At 51.4% G+C, this 24862-nt stretch overlaps 1 protein-coding gene and 1 long non-coding RNA gene across 4 annotated transcripts in view; one reads left to right on the plus strand and one right to left on the minus strand.

Annotated features, from left to right (window-relative positions):
• The window catches only part of SCARA5 (scavenger receptor class A member 5), a 130078-nt gene that overhangs the window by 35138 nt on the left and 70078 nt on the right, over positions 1-24862 (minus strand). For all 3 annotated transcript variants that reach the window (XR_010339615.1, XR_010339616.1, XM_012435243.2), the window contains 3 exons: positions 12070-12150; positions 9441-9539; positions 6697-6753 (listed from right to left, as the gene is read on the minus strand). Coding sequence is in view for 1 of the 3 variants with exons in the window: in XM_012435243.2 (XP_012290666.2) it covers positions 6697-6753; positions 9441-9539; positions 12070-12150 (237 nt within the window). In the remaining 2 variants the exon portion in view is untranslated. The remainder of the gene's footprint in view (positions 1-6696; positions 6754-9440; positions 9540-12069; positions 12151-24862) is intronic.
• LOC135271464 (uncharacterized) lies at positions 4609-12870 on the plus strand. Its single transcript, XR_010339618.1, has 3 exons — positions 4609-4850; positions 11398-11501; positions 12741-12870. It is a non-coding gene; the product is annotated as an uncharacterized LOC135271464 (long non-coding RNA).

The raw sequence follows: 24862 nt of genomic DNA on the forward strand, positions 1-24862 counted from the left end.
GAGCATCTTTTTTTTTTTTTTTTTTTAAATTCGTAATAAGCCCCTTCCAACCACGCCTGAGTTTGGGCAGGCCTGAAGGATGGGGGTACTGGTTGTCAGGGAAATCAACCACGTGATTAGAAGGTTGGACCATTCAGCCCCATTTAGAAGTGGAGAGGGGCTGAAGATTGAATTCAAGTACCAATGGCCAATGATTTCATCTGTCATGCTTAGGTAATAAAACCCCATAAAAACTCAAAAGGACAGGTTCAGAGAGCTTCTGGGTGTGGTGCTGAACACATCAAGGTACCTGGAGGGCAGTGTGCCCAGAGAGGGCAGGGAGGCTCTATGCTGGTGCCTGGAGGGGGGTTGTGCCCAGAGAGGGCAGGGAGGCTCTATGCTGGTGCCTGGAGGGGGGTGTGCCCAGAGAGGGCGGGGAGGCTCTATGCTGGTGCCTGGAGGGGGGTGTGCCCAGAGAGGGCGGGGAGGCTCTATGCTGGTGCCTGGAGGGGGGTGTGCCCAGAGAGGGCGGGGAGGCTCTATGCTGGTGCCTGGAGGGGGGTGTGCCCAGAGAGGGCGGGGAGGCTCTATGCTGGTGCCTGGAGGGGGGTGTGCCCAGAGAGGGCGGGGAGGCTCTATGCTGGTGCCTGGAGGGGGGTGTGCCCAGAGAGGGCAGGGAGGCTCTGCGCCCCGTCCCCATACCTTGCCCTCTGCATCTCTCCTGTCCCTCTGTTTCTGAGTTGTGTCCTTTGTAATAAAATGATGAACTTAACTTTTCCTGAGTTCTGTGAATTGGGTTCTAGCAAATAATCAAACCCAAGGAGTGGGGCTCTAAAGGGATTCTCCGGTTATAGCAAGTTGGTCAGAAGTTCTGGAAGCTTGGATTTGAGACTGTATCTCAAGTCGGGGGCAGCCTGTGGGACTGAGCCCTTACCCTGTGGGGTCTTCACTAACTCCAGATAGATTATGTCAGCATGAAACTGAATGGTGGGACACCCAGCTGGGACTGGGGGATTGGTCAGTGTGTGAAACACCTGCACAGTCGGGGTCAGAGGCCTAGGAATGAGCGGAGGAAGCGAGTCTTCCTTTTCACTGCTCTACAACCAGCACTGCGCCTACAGAACTGCAGAGAGTTGGGGTCGCATCTTCCCAGGAAATGTTTCTGAAAAACAGGACTTGCTGGAAGCGGAAGTGAAAACAAGAGAAGGAGCAGGAGCAGAAGAGGAACTTGGATTTGGAACATGGCCTTTCCCGGGAGGATGGGTCTGTCTACCACACACCAGCCATTGGTCGTGTGCACAGGGCCTCCAGGGACAGCTGACGCTCTGCCGTTACCACTCCGTGGATGGCTTCCCCGTGTCCAGAGGCTCAAGCGTAAACTCCTGACCACTGCAAGGCCCTTCATAATCCCCACATTCCTTTCCAGACTTAGTATTTGTCTCTTAGATCCCAAACCCTTGCCATGCGGTATTATTCGGGAGGATCAGACAACAGTATGCTGTTTCATGCATATGGTTCTCTTTATCTGGGACGCCTTCAACTTCCACACCCACCTGGTGGATACCAACTTACTCTTTAAGACTTGGGTCAACTAGGCGTCGTGGCTCATGCCTGTAATCCAAGCACTTTGGGAGACTGAGGCAGGCAGATCACCTGAGGTCAGGAGTTCGAGACCAGCCTGGCCAATGTGGAGAAACCCCATCTCTACTAAAAATACAAAAATTAGACAGGATGGTGGCATGCATCTGTAATCCCAGATACTCTGGAGGCTGAGGCAGGAGAATCACTTAAACCTGGGAGGTGGAGGATGCAGTGAGCCGAGATTACACCACTGCACTCCAGCCTGGGTGACAGAGCCAGATTCTGTCTCCAAAAAAAAGGTGCAGTGGCTCTGCCTCTTCATGCCTGAGATCAGGCTGGGGTACCCGGTACAGCAAACTGTAGGCACAGGAATGGGAGAAGGGAGTCCAGAGATTCCAGAGGACTCTGCCTCCTTGATTGTAAAACAGAGACAGACACATCTTAGCAGCTGCAGGGAAACCTGTTTAGAAACATGCTTCCTGGCTGGGTGCGGTGGTTCACGCCTGTAATCCCAGCACTTTGGGAAGCCGAGGCGGGTGGATCACGAGGTCAAGAGATCGAGACCATCCTGGTCAACGTAGTGAAACCCCGTCTCTACTAAAAATACAAAGAATTAGCTGGGCACGGTGGCGCATGCCTGTAATCCCAGCTACTCAGGAGGCTGAGGCAGGAGAATTGCCTGAACCCAGGAGGCGGAGGTTGCGGTGAGCCGAGATCGCGCCATTGCACTCCAGCCTGGGTAACGAGTGAAACTCCATCTCAAAAAAAAAAAAAAAAGAAAAAGAAACATGCTTCCTGATCATTTATTTTGAGTTGACACTGCATGCTGGGGTGCCCACAGCACCCCTCGTCCCCAAACTTACTTCCCTAAATACTGAAAATATGCACAAAGTGTTAAACATTTTTCAAGTACTCTGAGCCATGCATGAAAACCATCAGCAAACACTGGCTTGGAACTCACTCCCGTGGCATCTACATATTTTTTTTCCATGTGAAACCAAATGGACAAAGGTTTGTTTTAAACAATCCGAACTTATATCCTGCTTTAAATTCATGCTGTGGGACTTAACCAGAACTGAATTCTTCACCCACCCCTTCGTTGCAAAAATACTATTTATTTTTCCTGCAAACGGACCATCTACGAGGGTAAAACAAACGTATTTCTCTTGAGATATGTGTACGTAGCATTTTGGTTTTTTTGTTTTTTTTTCCTGGCCAAACTGCCAAAAGCCAAACATGTCACGGAGTGACTGATACCGCCCTTGCCGGGAAAAACCTTTATCTCTCATCAAGCAGAAACCAGGAGATCTGGATTCTACACCCAGTTTTGCCATGACGTAGGCGGGGTGATTTTGGGGATACCACCCATCTCTCTGCTGCTGGTCTCTGTTCCGAAAACTGGTGGGGTGGGGTTGGCCGAGAGAGAGGAATGGGTCTGAAACCCATCCAATCCTAAAATCCTATGACTTCAGATCAAAACATGGGTAAACAATGGCAAGGTTTTTGTCCTGAAAAATATTTTAACGTGGACTCAGATGGGTCCTGAGAAGCCTCCTGTGGAATTCCCTCCTCCAGGGAAAACCTCCAGCTTCCCCTTCCCAAGTGAGGGGAGTCTGTCGTGTTTTCTCACCAGTCCCATCGCGCAGTCACACCCCCATCTGCTGAAACCTCAGGTCTTTGCTGCTGATGGCACCGGCTTGGGAGGTGTCTGGGAAAGGTTTAAAGGCCTCGGGGTTACCAAAGGCCACCCTGGTTGGCAGCTCTTCCCGCACAATGCCAGCTTGTGGAGGAGGGTTGCAAACTCTTTTTCCCAGCCTGCAGATCCTCCGGTGGGGCTGCCCAGGGCGCAGGGAGTGACCAAGAAACCCTCAGACACGGGCACCATGTCTGTCAGAATTTCCGCGGTTTTCTGAAAGCTGAGCCTTGGCTCTCCTGGCAAAGCCCGGGTCTCAGGGATGTGGTTAATGCCTCTGGGACTGGAATTCCCTGGGCACATAAGCAGGGGGCTGTATACGGCTTGGTGTTGGTGTGGTCAGAGCAAGCCGGTGGGTGGAGGCTGTGGGAAGACACCCCACCACGGGACAGGCACAGACTCGCGACGACTGTTCCCCTTCAGCCCAAGGTCCTTCAATCTACATCTGGAGCTACCAGTGAAAGAGAGGACTGCTTAGGGTTTTAAGGAGCCTGGCCCTATAGCCCAAGACCAGGGACTGAGTCCCAGGGTCAGGAAGTCAGGGGCTGGGGGTCTCATTCAGCCTCAGCCCCGGCCTAAGGACATGACAAGTCCGCCCTCCTCTCTGGGCCTCTAAAAATGGGACGATGGAGGCTGGCCTGCCAGTTTCTTTGTTCTGTGATTCCTCTGGCTCTCCCAGGGTCCTCCTCGTGTTGTATAGAGCTTTCTGCCCATGGAGCTGCCTCTGCTCAGCCCCTTCACCTCCTAGTTTCACTGCCCCTGGAGACCACTGGGGTTGGGGGTCTTGCCAGGGAGCAGAAAGAAAAGCTTAGCGCTTTGTGCAAGCATAGGCTCTGGGTTCTGTCTGAGTTCTGGGCTGCAGGGAGGGTGTAGCCTCTTCAAGGCAGGAAAGAAAGCCTCAGTCCCTTGGGGCGGCCGTCCAGAGCTGACATCACCTCCTGCCGTGCAGTCAAGAGGCTCCAGAGCCAAGTGGATGGGTGGCTCTGGAGCCTCTTGACTGCACGGCAGGAGGTGATGCACCCACCCCCAGGGACCCCCGCACCCCTGTGGCTCTGGCTCCTACCTCCCCGCACCATGCTCCAGCCTCAGGACCCAATCCCAGCGCAGAGCCCACCAGCCCGGCCCACAGGGGCAAGAATAGAGACCACGCGTCCTCTGCAGCACGGGGACGCCTGGCTGGCTGGACCTCCTCACTGTTCCCTCAAGTCTGCTGAAAGAGCAGCCGCCAGGGAATTCCTGACAAGAGTCCCACTGGCGTGCGGCAGTGTTTCTGATCTCAAAGGCCATCCTTCCACACAGTTCCTCCCTTCCTGCCCACCCCCATCAGGCATTGTTTATTTCTCAGAACGATGTGCCACGATCCTTCTCAGCTACCTTGGCAGCCTTGATAGAAACCAGTCAACAAACAGAGCAGGGAAAAACAGCACCCCAAAGATGACATTCAGGACCCAGCCCTTTAGACAAAAGGGATCAGATCAGGTGTGCTAGATGGCCCCATCCAGTCAGACACACCCAGGGAAGCCCTGGAAAGGGACTCTAGAGAAAGCTAGAAGTACTGTGAGGCTCACAGACGGCCCCCTGGACTGTAGCGTTTCAGGCGAGGTGGGCGTGGGAGGTCTGGGGTCAGCCTGGGAACTTGCTTGTTTTCCCCAGGGAAGTCCGTCACTTTCGAGGACAAGGTGCTGTCACCCCAATTGCTCCTATCTGATCCCGAATCATGCCCCAGGGAGGGGAGGGCAGAGAGGAAGCAGGGGGCAGGTTTAGTGTTGGGGGGCCTTGGGGAAGCCTCTTTTCAGAAGCAAGGTCTCCTTGTGGTCCTGCACGGCCGGTAGAAAAGTGTCATTTGAAGGACCTACTGTGCCATCCCACCCTCAATGTGCTTGGTTTCATCTGAAGGACTTGCTGAGACCAAGGAATCATGAAAAGTGTACCATTCAGCCAGAGTTTACATCTTGGCTGATACGAGCGACTGAAGAGAAGGCAGTTGAAGCATCTGATGTGTAGTGATGGCCGAGAATAATCTTACAATGATCTGGAGGGTTAGGCAGGCACCAAGAAGTGAGCCGAAGTTTCATCACAGAGAAATGTTAGATGGTGTGGGAAGATCAATGAATGAATAGTTAATCATTTTTGTTATCGAGTGTGTTTTGCAGGTATTGGCCATTAGTGTCTGTGTAGTTGAAGTACCACGACGATTTTTCACGTCATTAGTCATGGTTATAGTCCACGTGGGAATAATGGCATATACATTTTTTATTAAGTGTTCCTTTTGGTGATGGGGTTTGTATGTTTCTTTTCGAAACCTTCTCCTGTTTATGGAGGGCTAGGGCTAATTATTAGCGGTGCTGGGATGTGGTATCGGGTTAAATTTTTGTGGGGTTGATAGTCTTTTTGATTTATTTGGGTGGCATGAGACCCCTGTCTGTGTCCAGCTTGTGACTCTGCAGTGGCCCCTGTCCCTGAGTGTCCGCAGGGGAGGCTATAACACCGGGACTTTTTCCCCAGGCCTGTCCTCCTAGAGCCAAGACCGGAGCCCAGATGCCACAGGCAGCAATATTCCGCTTGCACCCTCACACCGGACAGAACCAACTCACACCACATACTGGGGTTGGGATTTTTCTTTTTGCTCTTTTTAAAACTTGGCTAAGACACTCTGTTCATTATTTCTCTGGCAAGTCTCCAAGATTCTACATGTAGCCCTCTCGGGTGAAAATAAACCCTGGAAGAGTGGCACAATGAAATAAGCTGGTTCCCTTGTCAACACTGGAGCAGGGACCACATCGGAAAGACGCCCACTCCTAACTGGGTGTTCTGCCGGATCATGAGCTCTCCAGCGTCACCCCTCCATCAGCGGCAGATAGGACAAATGAAGGCGATGCCACTTTGTCTCTGCACCTTTCCCCATGTAGCACCCAGGGAGGGGAGGCCTTTCACAGGTCAGTAGCTGAATTTGTGCAAGCACCTCCGATGATTTTAGAAAGTGTGTCTGAGTGGGCGCATGACACAGAATAATAATCACGAACAGGTACTGAGTCCTCACCAGGTGTCCAGCACGATCATAAACACGTTACACAGATTAACTCATTCAATTCTCACAATGGCCCTATGAGGTAAGGACTCTTGTTATCCCCATTTTATAGATGACAACACTGAGGCACAGAGATTACACCCAGCTGGGCTAGTGAGTGGCCAGGGACAGCCTCCAGATCCAGGCACACAACCTCCAGGTTTATGGCACCTCTAGAAATGTGGCCAGTGCCCCTGGGGTCTATCAGCATCTCTTGCTAGACTGGCAGAGCCCTACAAAAGGTAGGGAGGTTCCTTTGACACTTGAGCCCCAGCCATGGCTCCAGCCTCTGAACTTCCAAACTTATGGGGCTGCTCAGGGGACAGCTAGCCCTGTGCCAACACCGTATCCCACAACCCCAGCAGAATGTCCTTACTGGCATCTCCGGCTCTGTCTCCTTTCTCTCCTTTCTCTCCCTTTGGGCCTCGGTCACCTAAAACAGAGGAGGAAAACTGGCATTAGAAATGGAAACAAATCCTAATTGCGAATAAAATATTACCTGCAGGAGACTGATGAACTCGAGATCAGAGAAACCCTCAGGCGGGAGCCAGGAGCAGCTGGAGGGTACAGCAGGCAGGAGAAGAGGGCAGCCACTTCTGCCATCTGCCCTGGATACCCCGAGAAGGAGGAGGCACCGGTGAGAAAATCCCACCCCTTCATAAAGAACCAAAGAGCAGCCTCTACCAGCATAGCCTCAGGAGCACAGGGAAGTTTTCAGGAAGAAGACAAGTCAAACCTATTAAACACTCAAGGTTTTAGAAGTCCACATTCAAGTTTGTTCTGGGTTTTGTTTTGCTTTCTTTTTTGAGATGGAGTTTCGCTCTTGTTGCCCAGGCTGGAGCACAGTGGTGTGATCTTGGCTCACTGCAACCTCTGCCTCCTGGGTTCAAGTGATTCTCCTGCCTCAGCCTCCTGAGTAGGTGGGACTACAGGTATGCACCACCATGCCTGCCTAATTTTTGTATTTTTAGTTGAGACGGGGTTTCTCTATGTTGGTCAGGCTGGTCTCGAACTCCCAACCTCAGGTGATCTGCCCGCCTTGGCCTCCCAAAGTGCTGGGATTACAGGCATGAGCCACCATGCCAGCCTCCAAGTTTGTTCTAATGAGACCAGGGGAAAACAAGGGAGAGGGGGCTTTAGTTAAACAGGGAGAGAGGTGCGTTCTATGTTGATCACGTTTTCCCGTGGGAGAGACCATAAAACATGAATGTGAGATACCAGGGAATTGTGGTATTTCCTTCCCAGGATATGCCTAAAGGAGAAGACCTCTTTGGCCAGCTGGCCTCTCTCTCTACAAAGAAGTTGAAAATCCTGGCACCCCTCACTGGGCATTAAAATGACAAGGGACTTTTATTCCAAGGACCTCCAGAAAGACATCTGCAAATCAAAAGCCCATGGCATACTGTTTGGTGAAAAAAGGAAGCCAACAAATTCCAGGGGAGAATGTCCAGGATGATCCAAGATGAAAAAAAAAAAAAAAAAAAAAGGCAGCCATATACATATATAGGAATGTGCTCAGAAAATGATCTGGCAGGATGTGCTCCAAAGTGTTGATGGTAGTTATTCTAAAGAATAAGAGCTGGGGGAACTGAGAAGTGGAGACTTTTTGCTTTATGCATTTTTGTGTTGTCTAATTTGTGTCCTCTCTCTCTCTCTCTCTCTCTTTCTTTTTGAGACAGGGTCTCACTGTCACCCAGGCCCAGGGCTGGAGTGCAGTGGTGCAGTCTTGGCTCACTGCAATCTCCACTTCCCGGGTTCAAGCAATTCTCCTGCCTCAGCTTCCCAAGTAGCTGGGATCACAGGTGTGCACCACCATGCCTGGCTAATTTTTGTATTTTGGTAGAGACAGGGTTTTGCCATATTGGCCGGGCTGGTCTCAAACTCCTGGCCTCAAGCGATCTGCTCTCCTTGGTCTCCCAAAGTGCTGGGATTACAGGCATGAGCCACCTTGCCTAGTCTCTAATTTTATTTTCAACAAGCATGTGCTGCTTTTACAACTTGTCTTAAAATTAACTTTTTAAAATGGGATCATAAAAGAAAGGAAAGCCTCAGCCTGTTTCATCACTGACCAGAAAGTAAAATAAAATTTCTCAGTGATCCAAGATCAAGGGATCATCCTAGACACAGGGTGGGAGTTTTTAGCAGGACTTTTTTCTTAGTTTTCATTTTAACAAGTGAGGAGTAGAAAGCCTAGGGACAGGGCATCAGGTGTCCTCTGACTTTTTCAGCGTTGCTGGGAGGTTTGGACAATCTTGAAGTGAGCATGAAAAGACAGATGGACTGTAAAGCAGGTTTTCCTAAAAATGAACAGGTGGACTACCTACAGGAAGAAGGGCAGATCGGAAGAAACATTTTTTGGCACTGAAAATCAAGAACTGAATTAAAGTTGTAAATGTTGGAGGAATAAGAGTATTTAGAAGGTCAGGCGTCTGGTGGGACTGGGGAGGAGGCTTGTCCTGGGCCTGCGGCCTTGGTGTCTGCCCCGCAGGGCACCCTGCTGCCTTTCTCTGGTTAATCTCTGAGCTGCAACCTACCGAACACTCCCTTGCATTTCTACGAGGACTTGAGCATTTGCACACGCATATATTCGCTCAGGCCTCCTGACAGCCCTGTGAAATATATTATCATGAGGGTTTCGAGATTTGTGTGTGTGTGTGTTTTGTTTTGTTTTAGAGATGAGCTCTTGCTCTGTCACCCAGGCTGGAGTGCAGTGGCACAATCAGAGCTCACCGCAGCCTCCAACTCCTGGAGTCAAGAGATCAGCATCCCAAGTAGCTGGGACGATAGGTACATGCCACCAAACCGGGCTAATTATTTTATTTTTTTGTTGAGATGGGGTCTTGCTGTGTTGCCCTGGCTGATCTCAAACTCTTGGGCTCCAGCAATCCTCCTGCCTGGGCCTCTCAAAATGCTGGGAATACAGGCATGAGTCACCACACCTGGCTGAGGGTTTCTAGTTTTTAGAGGAAAAACTAAAGTCTTTAACAAGGTGAAGGGACTTGCACAAGGTTGCCCTTCTGGTCGATGGCACAGTGATGAGAGTCCTGGTCCCCCACACCAATACCCACATGCTGCCTGGGGCTGGCGGTGAGGCTCAGGGAAAACCGAGATTGTTATTACCTTTGAACCCACGCATGCCCATTGGTCCTGTGGCCCCCAGCTTCCCATCATCACCTTTGGGCCCGGGCAGTCCTGGAGTACCTCTCTCTCCGGGCAGACCTGGGTAGAAAACAGACAAATGGCAGAGCCTTGGATGCAGAACAGGAAGGGCCCTCAGAGGTCATCGTCAGGTTCAAGGCTTAGCCTCCCCCACACCTCCCCTCTTAGCCTCTGTGTCTGTTTTTTTCTGTTAATCTAAAGATGCCACCAAAGCAGAGTTAAACAGGTCCACATGGACGCTCCCCATGCGCACCCTGTATCCGTCAGGCTCAGGATCCTTCTGCTAGAAAGATCCAGTGCTGTTGTGAGTGTCGGGAGGGTGCCCATCCCTTTGGAGGGTGTCCCTTTGCCCTTGGGCATGCTGGAGATTTAGAATCAGCAAACTCTGTTTTGTTTTTTTTTGAGACAAACTCACATTGTCACCCAGGCTGGAGTACAGTGGTGCGATCTCGGCTCACTGCAACCTCCGCCTCCCAGGTTGAAGCAATCCTCCCACCTTACCCTCTCGAGTAGCTGGGATTACAGGTGCCCACTACCACACCTGGCTAATATTTGTATTTTTAGTAGAGACAGGGTTTCACCACGTTGGCCAGGCTGGTCTCAAACTCCTGACCTAAGTGATCTGCCTACCTTGGCCTCCCAAAGTGTTGGAGTTACAGGCGTGAGCCACCGTGCCCGGCCTAGAATCAGCAAACACTTTTTTGAGTGCTTTCTATGTGCCAGGCCCTGCTCTGGATGCTTTTCATAAAGTATCTAATTTAATCATCACAACACAGCAGGAGGAATTATTCTGCCTGTGTTACAAATGAGGACACAGGAGCTCAGAGAGATTAAGTAAACTGCCCAAGGTCACACAGCAGTGCTGGAGGCAGGGTCTGAGCCCTGCTCCTGCTGAAATGGACGGTAAGCCTCACTTTACGCTGGATCAACAAGGCTTACTGGGGACGGGGGTAGGAGGAAGATGAAATCATTTCTCATTTTATTTAAGGAAAAACAGCTACTCAGGAGGCTGAGGCAGGAGAATTGCCTGAACCCAGGAGGCAGAGGTTGCAGTGAGCCGAGATCGCGCCATTGCACTCCAGCCTGGGTAAGAAGAGCGAAACTCCGTCTCAAAAAAAAAGAAAAAGAAAAAGAAAAAGAAAAAAATACCCCTTCCCTTGTATAAATACAGGGAGGTATAGCAAAAGGGATTGGAGGCGAGGTCAGTAAATGGACGGCCTGCTGCCGATCAATTCCCCGGGCTCCTGGCCACAAGGCCCCTTGGTCACCGCCTGCGGTGACAGCGCCACGCAGAGCCAGCATAAACAAGTGCTTGAGCAAGTGAGAGCCCTGGTCCCCCATGAGGCCTGGCCTCAGCGCAGTTATCTCTGCAAAGCAGAGCACCCCTAATTAACTGACTAATTGTTCTTTCCTGCTTGGAATGTGAGTTGTTTTGCTTTGGGCTTTTTCTGGGACTTGGAGAAATCTGTCTTCCAGTAATGAACGATTCTGTAGTCCTAAGGTCCAGTGGCTGCAAGGAGACATGTTTCTGGGAGAGGGCTGATTGGGTTTTCTCCTTTTCCCTCCTAACACAGCGTATCTGTTCCCAGAGTCCAGAGGCTCCACTGCCACGGAATTCCTGATCTAGTATAAGTTGGGCCCCAGGCTCCCCATCTTATGATTCTCTAGGGCAGAAAATGTGGTTCCAGACCCCCATGAGCCCCTGAGCAGCCTCGGGGCTGACTTGAGGGTGGTCCCCTGAGAGGGCAGGGCCAGGAGTGGAGACTGGGCTGGGAGCTCTCCTTCCTCCACACACTGTCTCTGCGCCTGTGTTTGCAACGTCCTAGAGATTTGGGAAGCAGATAGCTTGGAAGTATAATTCCTAAAATAAATAACCAGACACCTTTCTCCCTCTATTTCCTTTTCTTCTTTCACTTAGAAGACCACACTCTCCAGCAAAATGTTGCATGCAACACAGGCTCAGGAATGGACAGACCAGCAGGCAAGGTACGACGAGGGAACCCAACAGGAGCTTCGGAGACAGTGAGTCTTGGAAGAACCTTGTCTTTCTAGAAGGCCCAAAGCACCCTTCCCACCAGCCACTGACTCTTTAGGGCTGTCGATATGAGCAGCAGGATGGGGAGGGGAGGGGTCAAAAGGGGAAGAGACAGGTATTCGTGACCCATTCGTAGACCTGGGCAGGGTCAGGAGGAGTCACGGTGGGCGGGGGAGGGCAACAGGTGGCTGGTGATCAGGAAATGCGGATGGGACAGCACCTTTGAAGGGTTGGTCTGGATCTCAAAACATCTCCAACTCCTTCTGCAGGTCCTGCTCACATGGACCCTGGCTCCTGGGCTGGGAAGGGGCTTCAGGGAGCTGCAGGCCTGTCCTGTACCTTTTCCTTCAGATTGTGGCACTTCCTAATAAACAGTATGTGCTGCACCCCGCTGTGACACCAGCAATCCCTTAGTCTCTTGTTGGAACTGAGAGCCTGAGGCAGAGCTGATTGGGCGCTGCCCTGGGGAGCCAAGTCATTTATAACATCGAGAAAGTAGGGGTCAGAGATGGATTGGGGTCTCTCCCAAGTCCCTCCCAGGGGCACACCCATTACCTCGAAGTCCAGGCAATCCAGGGATACCAGGCCTGCCTTCCCTTCCTTCATCCCCCTGATCACCTTTGGGTCCTGGTGGCCCTGGAAAGGCAAAAACAGCACCAAGGTTAGGGGACTGCCTTCTGGGGCAGGAGCAGGTCAGCTGCAGAGGAAACAAAACGCCTTCTCTGAGGAGAGGAAGGGCAGCATTAGCTTTGGAAACTCACAGGGAACCCCCAGCCCAGTCTCGGGGGCATCAGGAAAGGCTTCCTGGAAGAAGTCATATCCAAAGGGAAATCTCAAAGAGAAACAGGAGTTAGCTGAGTAAACAGAGGGTGGGTGAGTGTGCTGTGGACTGAATGTGTGTGGCCCCTCCCAAAACCATTTGTGGAATCCCTAATCCCCAGTGTCATAGCTTTAGGAGGAGGGTCTTTGGGAGGTGATTAGGTTTTGATAAAGTCATGGGGGTGAGCCCGTATGTTGGGATTAGTGGTTTTATAAGAAAAGACGCCAGGTAGTTCTTAGTGGTTTTATAAGAAAAGACGCCAGGTAGTTCGTTCTCTCTCTCTCTCTCTCTCTCTCTCTCTCTCTCTCTCTCTCTCTCTCTCTCTCTCTGTCTCTGTCTCTGTCTCTGTCTCTGTCTCTCTCTCTCTCTCTCTCTCTCTCTCTCTCTCTCTCTCTCTCTCGGAAAGACACAGCAAGAAGGCAGCAGTCTGCAAACCAGGACGAGAGTCCTCACCAGAACCCGACCCTGCCACACCCTGATCCTGGACTTTCAGCCTCCAGAGCTGTGACCAATACATGCCTGTTGTTGAAGCAACTGTCTATGGTATTTTGTTGTGGCAGTCTGGGCTGATTAAGAGTAAAAAGGGACAGTTCCAGGCGGAGGGAACACTCCCTACAAAGGCTGAAAGTCAAGAGTGATATGTAAGCCCCAGTAGGGTAAGAGGCGGGGGACACACTGTGGAGAGAAAGCGGGGATCTTAGAGACCCAGCACCTCCTGAGGGCACCAGAGGCCACAGAGGGGCCTGAGAGCAGAGCCCAATCAGAGCTGCACACGAGGACGATGGCTCAGGCTGCAGTGTGGAAAATGGGCTGGAACAGGAGGGAGGCCGAGGTAGAGCCTTCAGTCCAGCCAGGTGGGAGGTGAGAGCCCTGGACGAGGGGCAGGGCCATCAGAGGGACGTTGGGGACACGTACAAAAGTTGCTTAGAAAGTAGAAGAGACTGACTTTGGTGTTAGTGGGGAAGGAAGAGGCCAGAGTCATGCTCAGATGTCTGACTTCTGTGCTTGGATAGAAGAAGGGTTTCTAACCTCTCCTGAGAGGGCTGCCCTCCAGGATGGGGCTCCCGCGTGGCAGGGATTCTGAGATATGGGATTGGATCCAGTCTCCACGACAATGCCAGGTGCTGCAGTTACACATTTGGACCACACAGCCGATGAGCGAGTGAGGCAGCTGTGGTTTCAACCCACATCTGACCTGCACGTGTCCACACTGCAGCACCCACAGGCTAGATGTCTCACGAGTTGCAGAAACTTCTTGCCAGCCATTGCTGCACCTGCTGTCCCCAGGCCAGTCAGCCCGTGAGCACCCCCTGCCAACCTCCTCCAGTCACTACCAGCTCTCAGGTGGCTCACTGCCCCTTCCTCTCAAAACCCTCTCTGACTCATCATGCATGCTGAAAGTTGGCATGAGCTGCCTGAATGTGTGCACTTGGAGCCACTTGACCAGTAATCTCACCCTGCCTTGTCCTGTTGCCATAGTGACTGTGTTCTGTCTTTCCTAAAAGAATTGCCAGCTCCCTGAACAGGGCCAAACCCTTTACATCCCTGTACCTGCTGTGACGACACAGACTGTAAGCTCTTACCTCCTGCTGCTTTTCAAGAGAAAACAAGGACTGTGAAGCCGGTGTGGCAGCTCATGCCTGTAATCCAGCACTTTGGGAGGCTGAGTCAGGTGGATCATCTGAGGTCAGGAGTTTGAGGCCAGACTGGCCAATGTGGTGAAACCTCATCTCTATTAAAAATATAAAAATCAGCCGGGTGTGGTGGTGGGCACCTGTAATCCCAGCTACTCCAGAGGTTGAGCAGGAGAATCTCTTCAACCCAGGAGGCGGAGACTGCAGTGAGCTGAGATTGCGTCATTGCACTCCAGCCTGGGCGACAAGAGTGAAACTTTGTCTCCAAAGAAAAAAAAAAAAAAGAGGAGGACCATGAAAAATGGCCTTTATAATGTCTCGATCCCCTGTTTACCAGGAACCTCAGAATATGACTTTATTTGGAAATAGGCTCTTTGCAGACATAATGAGTTAAAATGAGGTTACCCTGGAGTAGGGCAGGCCTCAGGCCAATGGCTGGTGTCCTTATGAGAAGAGAAAATAGAGACACAGAGATATGAGAGCATCATGTGGCCATGGAGGCAGCGATGGGAGTGACACATTCCCAAGCCAAGAAACACCAAGGACTGCCAGCAAGCACCAGCGGCTAGGAAGGGCCAAGGAAGGGTCCCCCTGAGCTTTCAGAGGGAACGTGGCCCTGCGGACACCTGGATTTCAGACTTCGAGCCTTCAGAACTGTGAGAAAATAAGCTTCTGTGTAACCACCGAGTTTATGATGCTTTGTTATGGCAGCCGCAGGAAACCAAAACACACAGACTCACAGCGCAGCAGTAACGTCTTGCACAATAAATATTTGATGAATGAATGAGTAGATGAGATCAGAAGGTGTTAATAATACATACAAAACAACCAGCCAGCCAAGGCTGAGATGTACTGATACCTTCCTCATGCTGGCGCTGTCCTCAGACCCTAACCAAACTTGACGGCTGTTTAATAATTCCATGGCACGCAGGCAGGGAAAAAAGTAGTCAACAATTCTTCAATTCACAAGGCGTACAAATCATTTAAGAAGGACTAGGTTTTGTGATCCCAGTTTTCAGACCACAGGATTGAGTCAGAGAACCTGCTGGGAACAGACCAAAGATGGCGCAGAAACGAAGGGTGGAGTCAGGAAGCAAATGGGCTCCAGAACCCCTTCCCACGGGTCTCCCCTTAAGGCCGAGGCTGCAGCAAAGGGAACCAGGAGAGGGTGCCTGGATCTCTACTGCTGGGCTGAAGGCCCACCCCTTTCTCTCTTCCCTGCCTCCACCACCCCACCCTGCTGGGAACCCAGGTGCTCCAGGAACCCAGCTGGTCACAGCTGAAAGGACTGCAATTCCCTGACTGTGAGGTGTGCTGACAATTTCACCTGTCCCTCAGGTGCAGGGACAACTTGCGTGGGGGGAGGGTCTTCCCAGGAGTCAGTCTCGCCAAGGGAGGATGCTACCCAAAGACCCTGATGTGGAGCCTCTGGGTGGTACATCATCTGGAAGGTGGGTTTTGAGCATGGATTTCGAGTCTTGGGTTCGAGTCCTGATTCTATTAAATGAAGGTAAAAAAATTCCTTTCTCATATAGTTGCAGTGAGGACTGAGTGGATTCAGGGGCATGATGACGAGAAGGGCTTTGCAATCTTGAGTAGTGGCGGGACATCCTCATCACCTCACTTTGCATAACTCCTCCCCACTTTGCATAATGCCTCCTCAGAACCTTTATAGGATGACAACTTCTGGGTATTCCCGGCTCACCTGAAATCACCCTGTGGAACTTGGCTGGGTCATCCAGGGAGAGGCAGTTCTCAAGAACATGCTACAGATGGATCTATATCTATATCTATATCTATATATACACACACACATATATATATATACACATACACACACACACACATAAATATATATATATAGAGAGAGAGAGAGTCTAGCTCTGTTTCCCAGGCTGGAGTGCAGTGCATGATCTTGGATCACTGCAGCCTCCACCTCTCAGGTTCAAGTGATTCTCCTGCCTCAGCCTCCTGAGTAGCTTGGACTACAGGTACCACCACCACACCCAGCTAATTTTGTATTTTTAGTAGAGACCAGCTACTTTTGTATTTTTAGTAGAGACGGGGTTTTGGCATGTTGGTCAGGCTGGTCTCGAACTCCTGACCTCGTGAGCCGTCCACCTTGGCCTCCCAAAGTGCTGGGATTACAGGCATGAGCCACCGCACCCGGCCAATCTTTTAAAAATAGAACTATGTGGTTAGTGAGGGCCTTTACTAGAGATGAACTGGGAAGAAGGTGAGGTGGACAGTAAAGGTGGGCGCCCATCCCCAAGCCTGCGTCACATCCTCAGGTGGTACTGGCCTGGCTGACTCAGAAGGGCTGATGATTTGGACAGAGCCTCGAGGGGCCAAGCCGCTAGGTGCTCCTAGGACCAAGTGTGTCTTTAAATCACTGCTGCTGCCCGTAGGTGAAGCAATCTCAGGATATGACTTTTTAGTGTGTTTACTGACGCTATCCTTTTTTTCAGAAACCCAGGCTGGAAATCTCGAGCCTGCTCTGATTCCTCTTTCCTGTCCCCCTTTCGTGTCCCTTTCCAGCCACATACATCTGCGGGTCAAGGGTTCTCATAAAGGAGGGTCCTTCTCATGACTCCACCTCCTTCCTCACTGCCTCCACCCTCGGCGGGTCCTTATGGCCTGGCTCCAGCCTTTATAAGAACCACCCTGTCTCCGTTTCTCTCCAGCCCATGCGTGCCTTGCTGTCTGATCAGTCTCTCCGAAATAACAAAGCAACCAAAGGGACTCAGAGCACGGGGGTCCCCTGACTACACCACAGGCGCAGCTTCCCCTGTCAAGGCCCCTGCAGATCATTCACGATCTGACTCCTTCTGCTGCAAACTTACAGCTCAATGCTCACAGTCACCAACTTTCCTCCACCTCTGCACAAATGCTCTCCTCATGGTGTCCCTGAACATTAGCCAGATCCTAAGACTCCAGTTCCTCTTAGTCCTGAGGCTGCCTTCATGCCCACTGATCCGGTTTGGCTGTGTCCCCACCTAAATTTCATCTTGAATTGTAGCTCCCATAATTCCCACATGTTGTGAGAAGAACTCAGCGGGAGGTAATTGAATCATGGGAGTGGGTTTTCCCTGTGCTGTTCTCATGATAGTAAATAAGTCTCATGAGATCTGATGGTTTTATAAGGGGAGTTCCCCTGCACACACTCTCTTGCCTGCTGCCATGTAAGATGTGCCTTTGCTCCTCCTTTGCCTTCTGCCATGATTGTGAGCCTTCCCCAGCCATGTGGAACTTTGAGTCCATCAAACTTCTTTTTCTTTATAAATTAACCAGTCTCGGGTATGCTTTTATTAGCAGTGTGAGAACAGACGAATACAGCCACCCTTCTGATTTCTTAGTGTTCCACCGGCAGAGCCCTCAGATCTCAGATCTGGAAGGCAGTGGGGAGATCTTCATGCACAATGCCCCTGTGGGGGCCTCTGCCCACTCCCTGGGCACCATCCTCCACCCCCAACTGTAGTTCCCAAGGAGGCCAGACCCTCCTGTAGGGCACTGTCTGTGGCCTGTGCCTTGCCCAACCCCGGCACACAATCAGGATCTGAAGAGTGACTAATGAGCAGTAGCAGAAGGACCAAGACATCCATTGTTCCAACGGATGAGCTTTTCCACTTCTCAGCTTTCTACACATCCCATTTCTCATCTCTTCTGTCACCAGGGCAGACCAGGGCATGGAGGTGGCTGGAACAAGGAGGAGCAGGGTCCTAGGGTCCCCACTTAGGCTCTGCCCACCCATCTACCCTGCTCCCTCATGCTGCCCCCAGTGCAGTTGCTCCTGCCGGAAGCATCTTCCCAAAGGGGTGAGAGGTCTGGGACCAGGCATTCAGGACAAGCATCAGAGATTTCTCAGGGATCAGCCAATGGGAGGAAACCCATGCCTTCTCTCTTCCCAGATCCCAGAACACATGATGGGGTAGGGGACCTGCATGGGCTGGAATCTGGGAACTGACTGCCAAGAGCAAATTGGGAGGACAGCTGATGGCCTGGAGCCAGCAGTACAGTCATCAAAATCATAGAGTAAACACCACCCCCAGAACCACGCTAACCACAGGGAGGCTGACAGGGTGGAGTGGCTCAGCAAACGGCTCCACTTCTAGCACCCTCAAGTCACCAGGGCCTGGACTCTCAGCCACTATCACCTTTACACTTTTGAGGGTTCTCTCTGTTTCATCATTTAAGGCATCTCTCTTGACTCTGAGAAGTGGACAAGGCAGGGAATGTGCACCCCATTTCACAGCCAAGGAGACTCAGGCCCAGAAAGGTGCTGACACTGCCCTCGCTGTGGTCCTCTGACGCCCCAGTGCAAAGAGGGTGGTGGGTGGGGCTGGGGGCAACTCCACCCGCTTCCCAGCAGAGTCCACATAAAAGGAGAAATGAGAGTTTGGCTCACGACACAATGTCCCAGAGACCTCAGCCCAGGTCACACTCCCCAGTCCTCAGTAGAGCACAAAGGCCACTTTACCTGTCACTCCACTCAGAGATGTCCCCACTTTCAAAGGTCTCTACTACCCAGAAGCCAGAGTCCCAGAGATAGCCTGGAATCCAAAGCCCCCTCTATTATGCAATCCCTTTATAAATATTTGCTGAACTGGACTGTCTCCTAAATTGTGTTTTTTTTTCCTCACAAAATCAGCCTGCAGATAAATCTGCTTTGCAAACTTATTTTAATAAATCCAGAGATGTATCTTTTCATCCCAGCCGGGGTCACTAGATGGTTTTGTGACTTCGACAAATCATCTCCCCTCCCTGGCCTCAGGATCCTCAACTGCAAAATGAGAAGAGTGGACTGGATGATTTCAGATCTATTACCACTCCATCCAAATGCTGCGATTCCAGAAAACCTGCCTCCTTGCCAAACAGAGACATCGGACGGAGTCTTTGATCATGTCTCCCCTCCCGGGCGGCCTCCCCTCTCTGGTTACCTTTCCCCTCCTCTGCTGCTTCTCCTCTGTGATGATCTAAGTTCTCTGCTGCTTTCAAACCCACAGGCAGATTTCAATAGATCTGATTAATGCTAAAAATCCAAAACGGAAAATAGAACCCCCACTGCAGATACTCACCAAAGAGAAACTGGAGACAAAGTAAGGGAATAAAAATCATTCGGATCAAGCTCAGGAATAATGTAAATAAGCTCATATTTGAAAAAACACATAGTTGAGTATTTGTGACTTCTTGGCCAGGAAAGGGTAAAGGGTGAGAGTGTGGTGAGTGTATGTGTATATATATGTGTGTATATGTGTATACATGTGTTCATATGTATATATGCACATATGTGTATGTATGTGTATATGTATGTGTGTATATGTATATATGTGTTCATATGTATATATGTGTGCATGTGTATGCATGTGTATATGTATGTATATATGTGTTCATATGTATACATATGTGCATGTGTATGTGTGTGTATATGTATGTATATATGTGTATATATGTGTTCATATGTATATATGTGTGCATGTGTATGTATGTGTATATATGTATATATGTGTATATATGTGTTCATATGTATATGCATGCATGTGTATATGTTTGTGTATATGTACATGCATACATGTGTGCATGTGGGTGTGTTTGTATGTGTGCAGGTATGTGTGTATATATATGTGTTATGTTTGTATATGTATGTGGGTGTGTATATGTATGTAGGTGGGTGTGTGTGTTTAAAAAGCTTAATAGAGGAACTGGACAAAGCTAGGGTAGAAAGGCCACTGCAGACAGCAGTATGGAAATGCCTGGAAGCTTTTCTAGTGAACTAGCCCTCATCCAAAAGCCGGGGTAGAGTTCTGCCTTGTTAAGGTTGCATGGTGAATACATTCATATATACCAGCAGGAATCTTTTTAGTAATAACCACCAGGCACCTGGCAACAGAGAGACAGGGAGGTGGGAAAGACCCCAGATGTGGTGGTGATAATGAGAGCTGGGGGCCCAAGTGCCATCCAATTGTGAAGAGCCAGGAGCCCCCGTGCAGTGATCTGAATGTTTGCACCCCCCAGAATTAATATGTTGCAACCTAATCACCAGGTGGTGGCATCAGGAGGCAGGGCCTTTGAGAAGTGATAAGTCTCGAGGGTGAGGCCCTTGTGGATGGAATCAGCACCCTTATAAAAGAGGACTCCAGAGAGCTACCCCATCCCCTCCACCAAGTGAGGACACAGCAGGAAGCTGCCATCTATGAACCAGGGAGCAGGCCCTGAGCAGGCCTGGATTTCGGACTTCCCAGTCCTAGAGCTGTGAGCAATAACATCTGCTGCTTAGAAGTGGCCCAGTCCATGGTGTTTTGCTATGGCAGCCTGAACAGATGGATACACACATCAAGAATCCAAAGCTTGAAGACAGGAAGGCAGGCAGGCCTGGGAAGAACTGAGATCAAACTTTTAGATCAAGAGAACTGAATATAAAATTTAGTTTGAGGACCAAAGAAAGACTATGTGGAGGACCCCACCAGAAGTACCCTGGCAAAGGAGTGACCCAGGGCAGTTGCAGTTTGAGTCAAGGAGACTGGACTTAGAAATGAAAGAACCCAGATGTGAAGTGTCTGGGGAGCCTGGGAGGGTGTATTAGCAGGAAGTATGGTGAGGTCTCTAGCTAAGAAAAGGAAGGGACTGGAAAGTGCCCCAGATACAGGGAACTCACTCTCCACTCTCCTCTCTTCACTGCTTACAGCTGGGAAGCCAAATGCTTCCATCCCAACCGCCAGGATTTCTGGGCCAGGCAAGGCTGTGTTTAGACCTTGGCTTTGCCACTTGCCAGCTGTCTAAGAAACAGGGGGAAGGTTATTCAGGCTTCTCATCTATAAAGTGGGGACAATAAGACCTTTTTGAAGGATGTGAGGATTCTTGGTCTTGAATGTCTATTTGGAGAATTCATGTCTACAAAATGCCTGCCACATTGTAGGTCATAATTCACTGTAATTGCTATTTAATGCTATCAGTTCCTGAACACATTGCTAGGGGCAAGGGAGGTCAAGGAAAAGAGAAGGTAGGAAAAGCTAAGATCCTGTGCTTGGAAGAAGAAATTCTACCTCCTCCCTCCTTTGATTTCTGTGATGTAAAGGCCCAAAGTGACCCAGGACCAGGAAATCCGACTGTGTCGGGGAAACCAGTGATCGCCCAGTGTCAAGATTTAACAGTTGCTTTTACAGACGTTCATGAAGTCCCAGTTATGTGCATTGCACTCTTAATGCTGGGGACAGAGACACAGATCCAGATGGACTATGGGGAACAGAATGACAACCGAGCACTGGGCTTAAAGGTCCTGATCATTGAACTGTACACCTAAAATGGGGGGATTTCATGGCATGTAAATTACACCTTATTACAGCTGGATCATTACCAGCCATGAGGCCTTGAGTAAGGCAGGGACTTCCTCCCTCAGTCTCAGTTGTTTTCCTGCTGAAATCCAACCCTGCCCTCTACAACAGCTGCCTTAAATGACCTCACAGTTCATCCTCAGGTCCCATTTAAAAGCAAAACAAGGTACACAAAAGTGCTATGTAAACTGGAAAGGATGCAGAGGACCCCATCTTTATACTTTCTCTCTGATAAATGCAGAAACTCGAAAGAGGGAGACTTCAGGGAGCTAGAAAGGTTGGGGGGTTCTTGGAGGAGGTGGGTTTGAGTGAAATCCTGGAGTATCAGCAGGATTTAGATGGGCAAGGAGGAGGGAGAAGAGGGAAAAAAAGGAGGAGGGAGAGGAAAAGGAGGAGGAAAAGGTGGAGGAGGAAGAAAAGGAGGAGGAGATGAAGAAAGAAAAGGAGGAGAAGGAGGAGAAAGAGGAGGAAGAGGAGAAGAAGAGGAAGAGGAAAAAAGGAGGATGAGAAGGAAGAAGAGGAGAGAATAAAGGAAGAAGAGAAGGAACAGGAAGAGGAGAAGGAAGAGGAGGAGGAGGAAAGGGAGGAGGAGAATGAGGAAGAAGATGGGAAGAAGGAAGAAGAGAAGGAGAAAGGGGAAGAGGAGAAAGAAGAGGAAGAGGAGGAAGAGGAAGAGGGAATAGGGAGGAGGAGGAGGACGCTGCAGGTGGAGGAGTCTCTGGAGCACAGCTGTGACAGTGGTGAAGGTGAGCTGTGCTTCCAGGGCAGTGACAAGATGTGCCCCATTACACTGGATGCTTCACCCACGCCAAGACCATGTAGGACCCACGAGTTGAACAATTAAACATTTCCAGAACATCACACTTCTGATTTCTCTTGAAACACAGGCAGACCTTGTCAACCTGGGCCCACCTTCTAGCCTGGCAAAAATGAACTAGACCTGCCATAATCCCTAACACTCCCCGACACTGCAGTCTCTCCACCCTGACACTGCAGCCTCTCCCTCTCCCCGACACTGCAGTCTCTCCACCCTGACACTGCAGCCTCTTCCTCTCCCGACACTGCAGCCTCTCCTCCTCCTGGAAACTGGAGCCTCTCCTCCCCGCCGACACTGCAGCCTCTCCACCCCTGCAACACTGCAGCCCCTCGCCCTCCCCCACACTGCAGCCTCTCCTCCCCCCCGACACTGCAGCCTCTCCTCCTCCCCGACACTGCAGCCTCTCCTCCTCCCCAACACTGCAGTCTCTCCTCCTCCCCGACACTGCAGCCTCTCCTCCTCCCCGACACTGCAGCCTCTCCTCCCCCACACTGCAGCCTCTCCTCCTCCCCGACACTGCAGCCTCTCCTCCCCTCTGACACTGCAGCCCCTCCCCCTCCCCCACACTGCAGCCTCTCCTCCTCCATGACACTGCAGCCTCTCCTCACCCATGACACTGCAGCCTCCTCCTCCCCCACACTGCAGCCTCTCCTCCTCCCCCGTGACACTGAAGCCTCTCCTCCCCCCTCACACTGCAGCCTCTCCTCCTCCCCCGTGACACTGCAGTCTCTCCTCCTCCCCCACACTGCAGCCTCTCCTCCTCCCCCACACTTCAGCCTCTCCTCCTCCCCCGTGACACTGCAGCCTCTCCTCCTCCCCCACACTGCAGCCTCTCCTCCTCCCCCGTGACACTGAAGCCTCTCCTCCTCCCCCGTGACACTGCAGCCTCTCCTCCTCCCCGACACTGCAGCCTCTCCTCCTCCCCCATGACACTGCAGCCTCTCCTCCTCCCCGATACTGCAGCCTCTCCTCCCCCATGACACTGCATCCCCTCCCCCTCCCCCACACTGCAGCCTCTCCTCCTCCCCCACACTGCAGCCTCTCCTCCTCCCCCATGACACTGCAGCCTCTCCTCCTCCCCAACACTGCAGCCTCTCCTCCTCCCCGATACTGCAGCCTCTCCTCCCCCATGACACTGCATCCCCTCCCCCTCCCCCACACTGCAGCCTCTCCTCCTCCTCGACACTGCAGCCTCTCCTCCTCCCCCATGACACTGCAGCCTCTCCTCCTCCCCGACACTGCAGCCTCCTCCTCCCCCACACTGCAGCCTCTCCTCTCCCCCACACTGCAGCCTCTCCTCCTCCCCTGTGACACTGCAGCTTCTCCTCCTCCCCGACACTGCAGCCTCTCCTTCTCCCCCACACTGCAGCCTCTCCTCCTCCCCCACACTGCAGCCTCTCCTCCCCCATGACACTGCAGCCCCTCCCCCTCCCCCACACTGCAGCCTCTCCTCCTCCGTGACACTGCAGCCTCTCCTCCTCCCCCGTGACACTGCAGCCTCTCCTCCTCCCCCGTGACACTGCAGCCTCTCCTCCTCCCCTGTGACACTGCAGCCTCTCCTCCTCCCCCACGATGCAGCCTCTCCTCCTCCCCGACACTGCAGCCTCTCCTCCCAACACTGCAGCCTCTCCTCCTCCCCCGTGACACTACAGCCTCTCCTCCTCCCCCACACTGCAGCCTCTCCTCCTCCCCGACACTGCAGCCTCTCCTCCTTGCCATTGCTCACTGGTCCCTGCAGCCATTTGCTCTGTGCCCTCTGGCATGGGTGGCAGTGGAAGAGCAGGCAGGCAGGACAGCAGTGGGAAGCACACTAGCTCTGGGATCAGAAAGTCTGGGATGGAAATGCTGGTCCATCACCTCTCGGCCCTGTGGCTGTGGGCAAGCTATGGAAGCTTCCTAAATCTCAGCGTGCTTGTCAATAAAATAGGGAAAATGTCACTCCCTTGGAGAGCTACTGTTTTCAAAAGATGCCCATATGAGATACACCTGGCACAGTAGGTAACACATCGTAGGTGCTCACAATGGTATTATTAGTGCTGATGGCAGACTAAGGAGGTTTTAATGAACCCAGTGGGCCTTGGGGAGCCACTGTGGGCTTTGAGCAGGGGGGCGATGTGGGAGAAGTACATTTCATGAAAGGTGTCTCTGATGGTATGTGCAGCAGGAAGGCACGAGGGAGGGAAGGGGACAAGTTTGTCAGGGGTGAAGAAAGGGAGTTGGGTCTCTGAGTTCTATCATTTGTGGCCCACAGCACAAGCACAATGGAGGCCCTCATGTTTCTGCATTTTTGCCATTATAGTTTAGATAACAAATGGGCTGGCATGCCATAGTCCCAGCACTTTGGGAAAACAGGGCAGGAGGATCATTTGAGTCCAGAGTTCAAGACCAGCCTAGGCAACATAGCAAGACCTTTGGCTGGGCGCGGTGGCTCATGCCTGTAATCCCAGCACTTTGGGAGGCTAAGGCGGGTGGATCACGAGGTCAAGAGATCGAGACCATCCTGGTCAACATGGTGAAACCCCATCTCTACTAATACAAAAAATTAGCTGGGCATGGTGGCACGTGCCTGTAATCCCAGCTACTCAGGAGGCTGAGGCAGGAGAATTGCCTGAACCCAGGAGGCGGAGGTTGCGGTGAGCCGAGATCGCGCCATTGCACTCCAGCCTGGGTAATGAGCGAAACTCCGTCTCAAAATAATAATAATAATAATAATAATAATAATAATTTTTTTTAAACTGGCTGGGTGTGG

The sequence above is a fragment of the Aotus nancymaae genome, unplaced genomic scaffold (assembly GCF_030222135.1).
Source record: "Aotus nancymaae isolate 86718 unplaced genomic scaffold, 86718_ANA_hifiasm-v0.15.2.pri h1tg000079l, whole genome shotgun sequence".
Classification (NCBI taxonomy): domain Eukaryota; kingdom Metazoa; phylum Chordata; class Mammalia; order Primates; family Aotidae; genus Aotus; species Aotus nancymaae.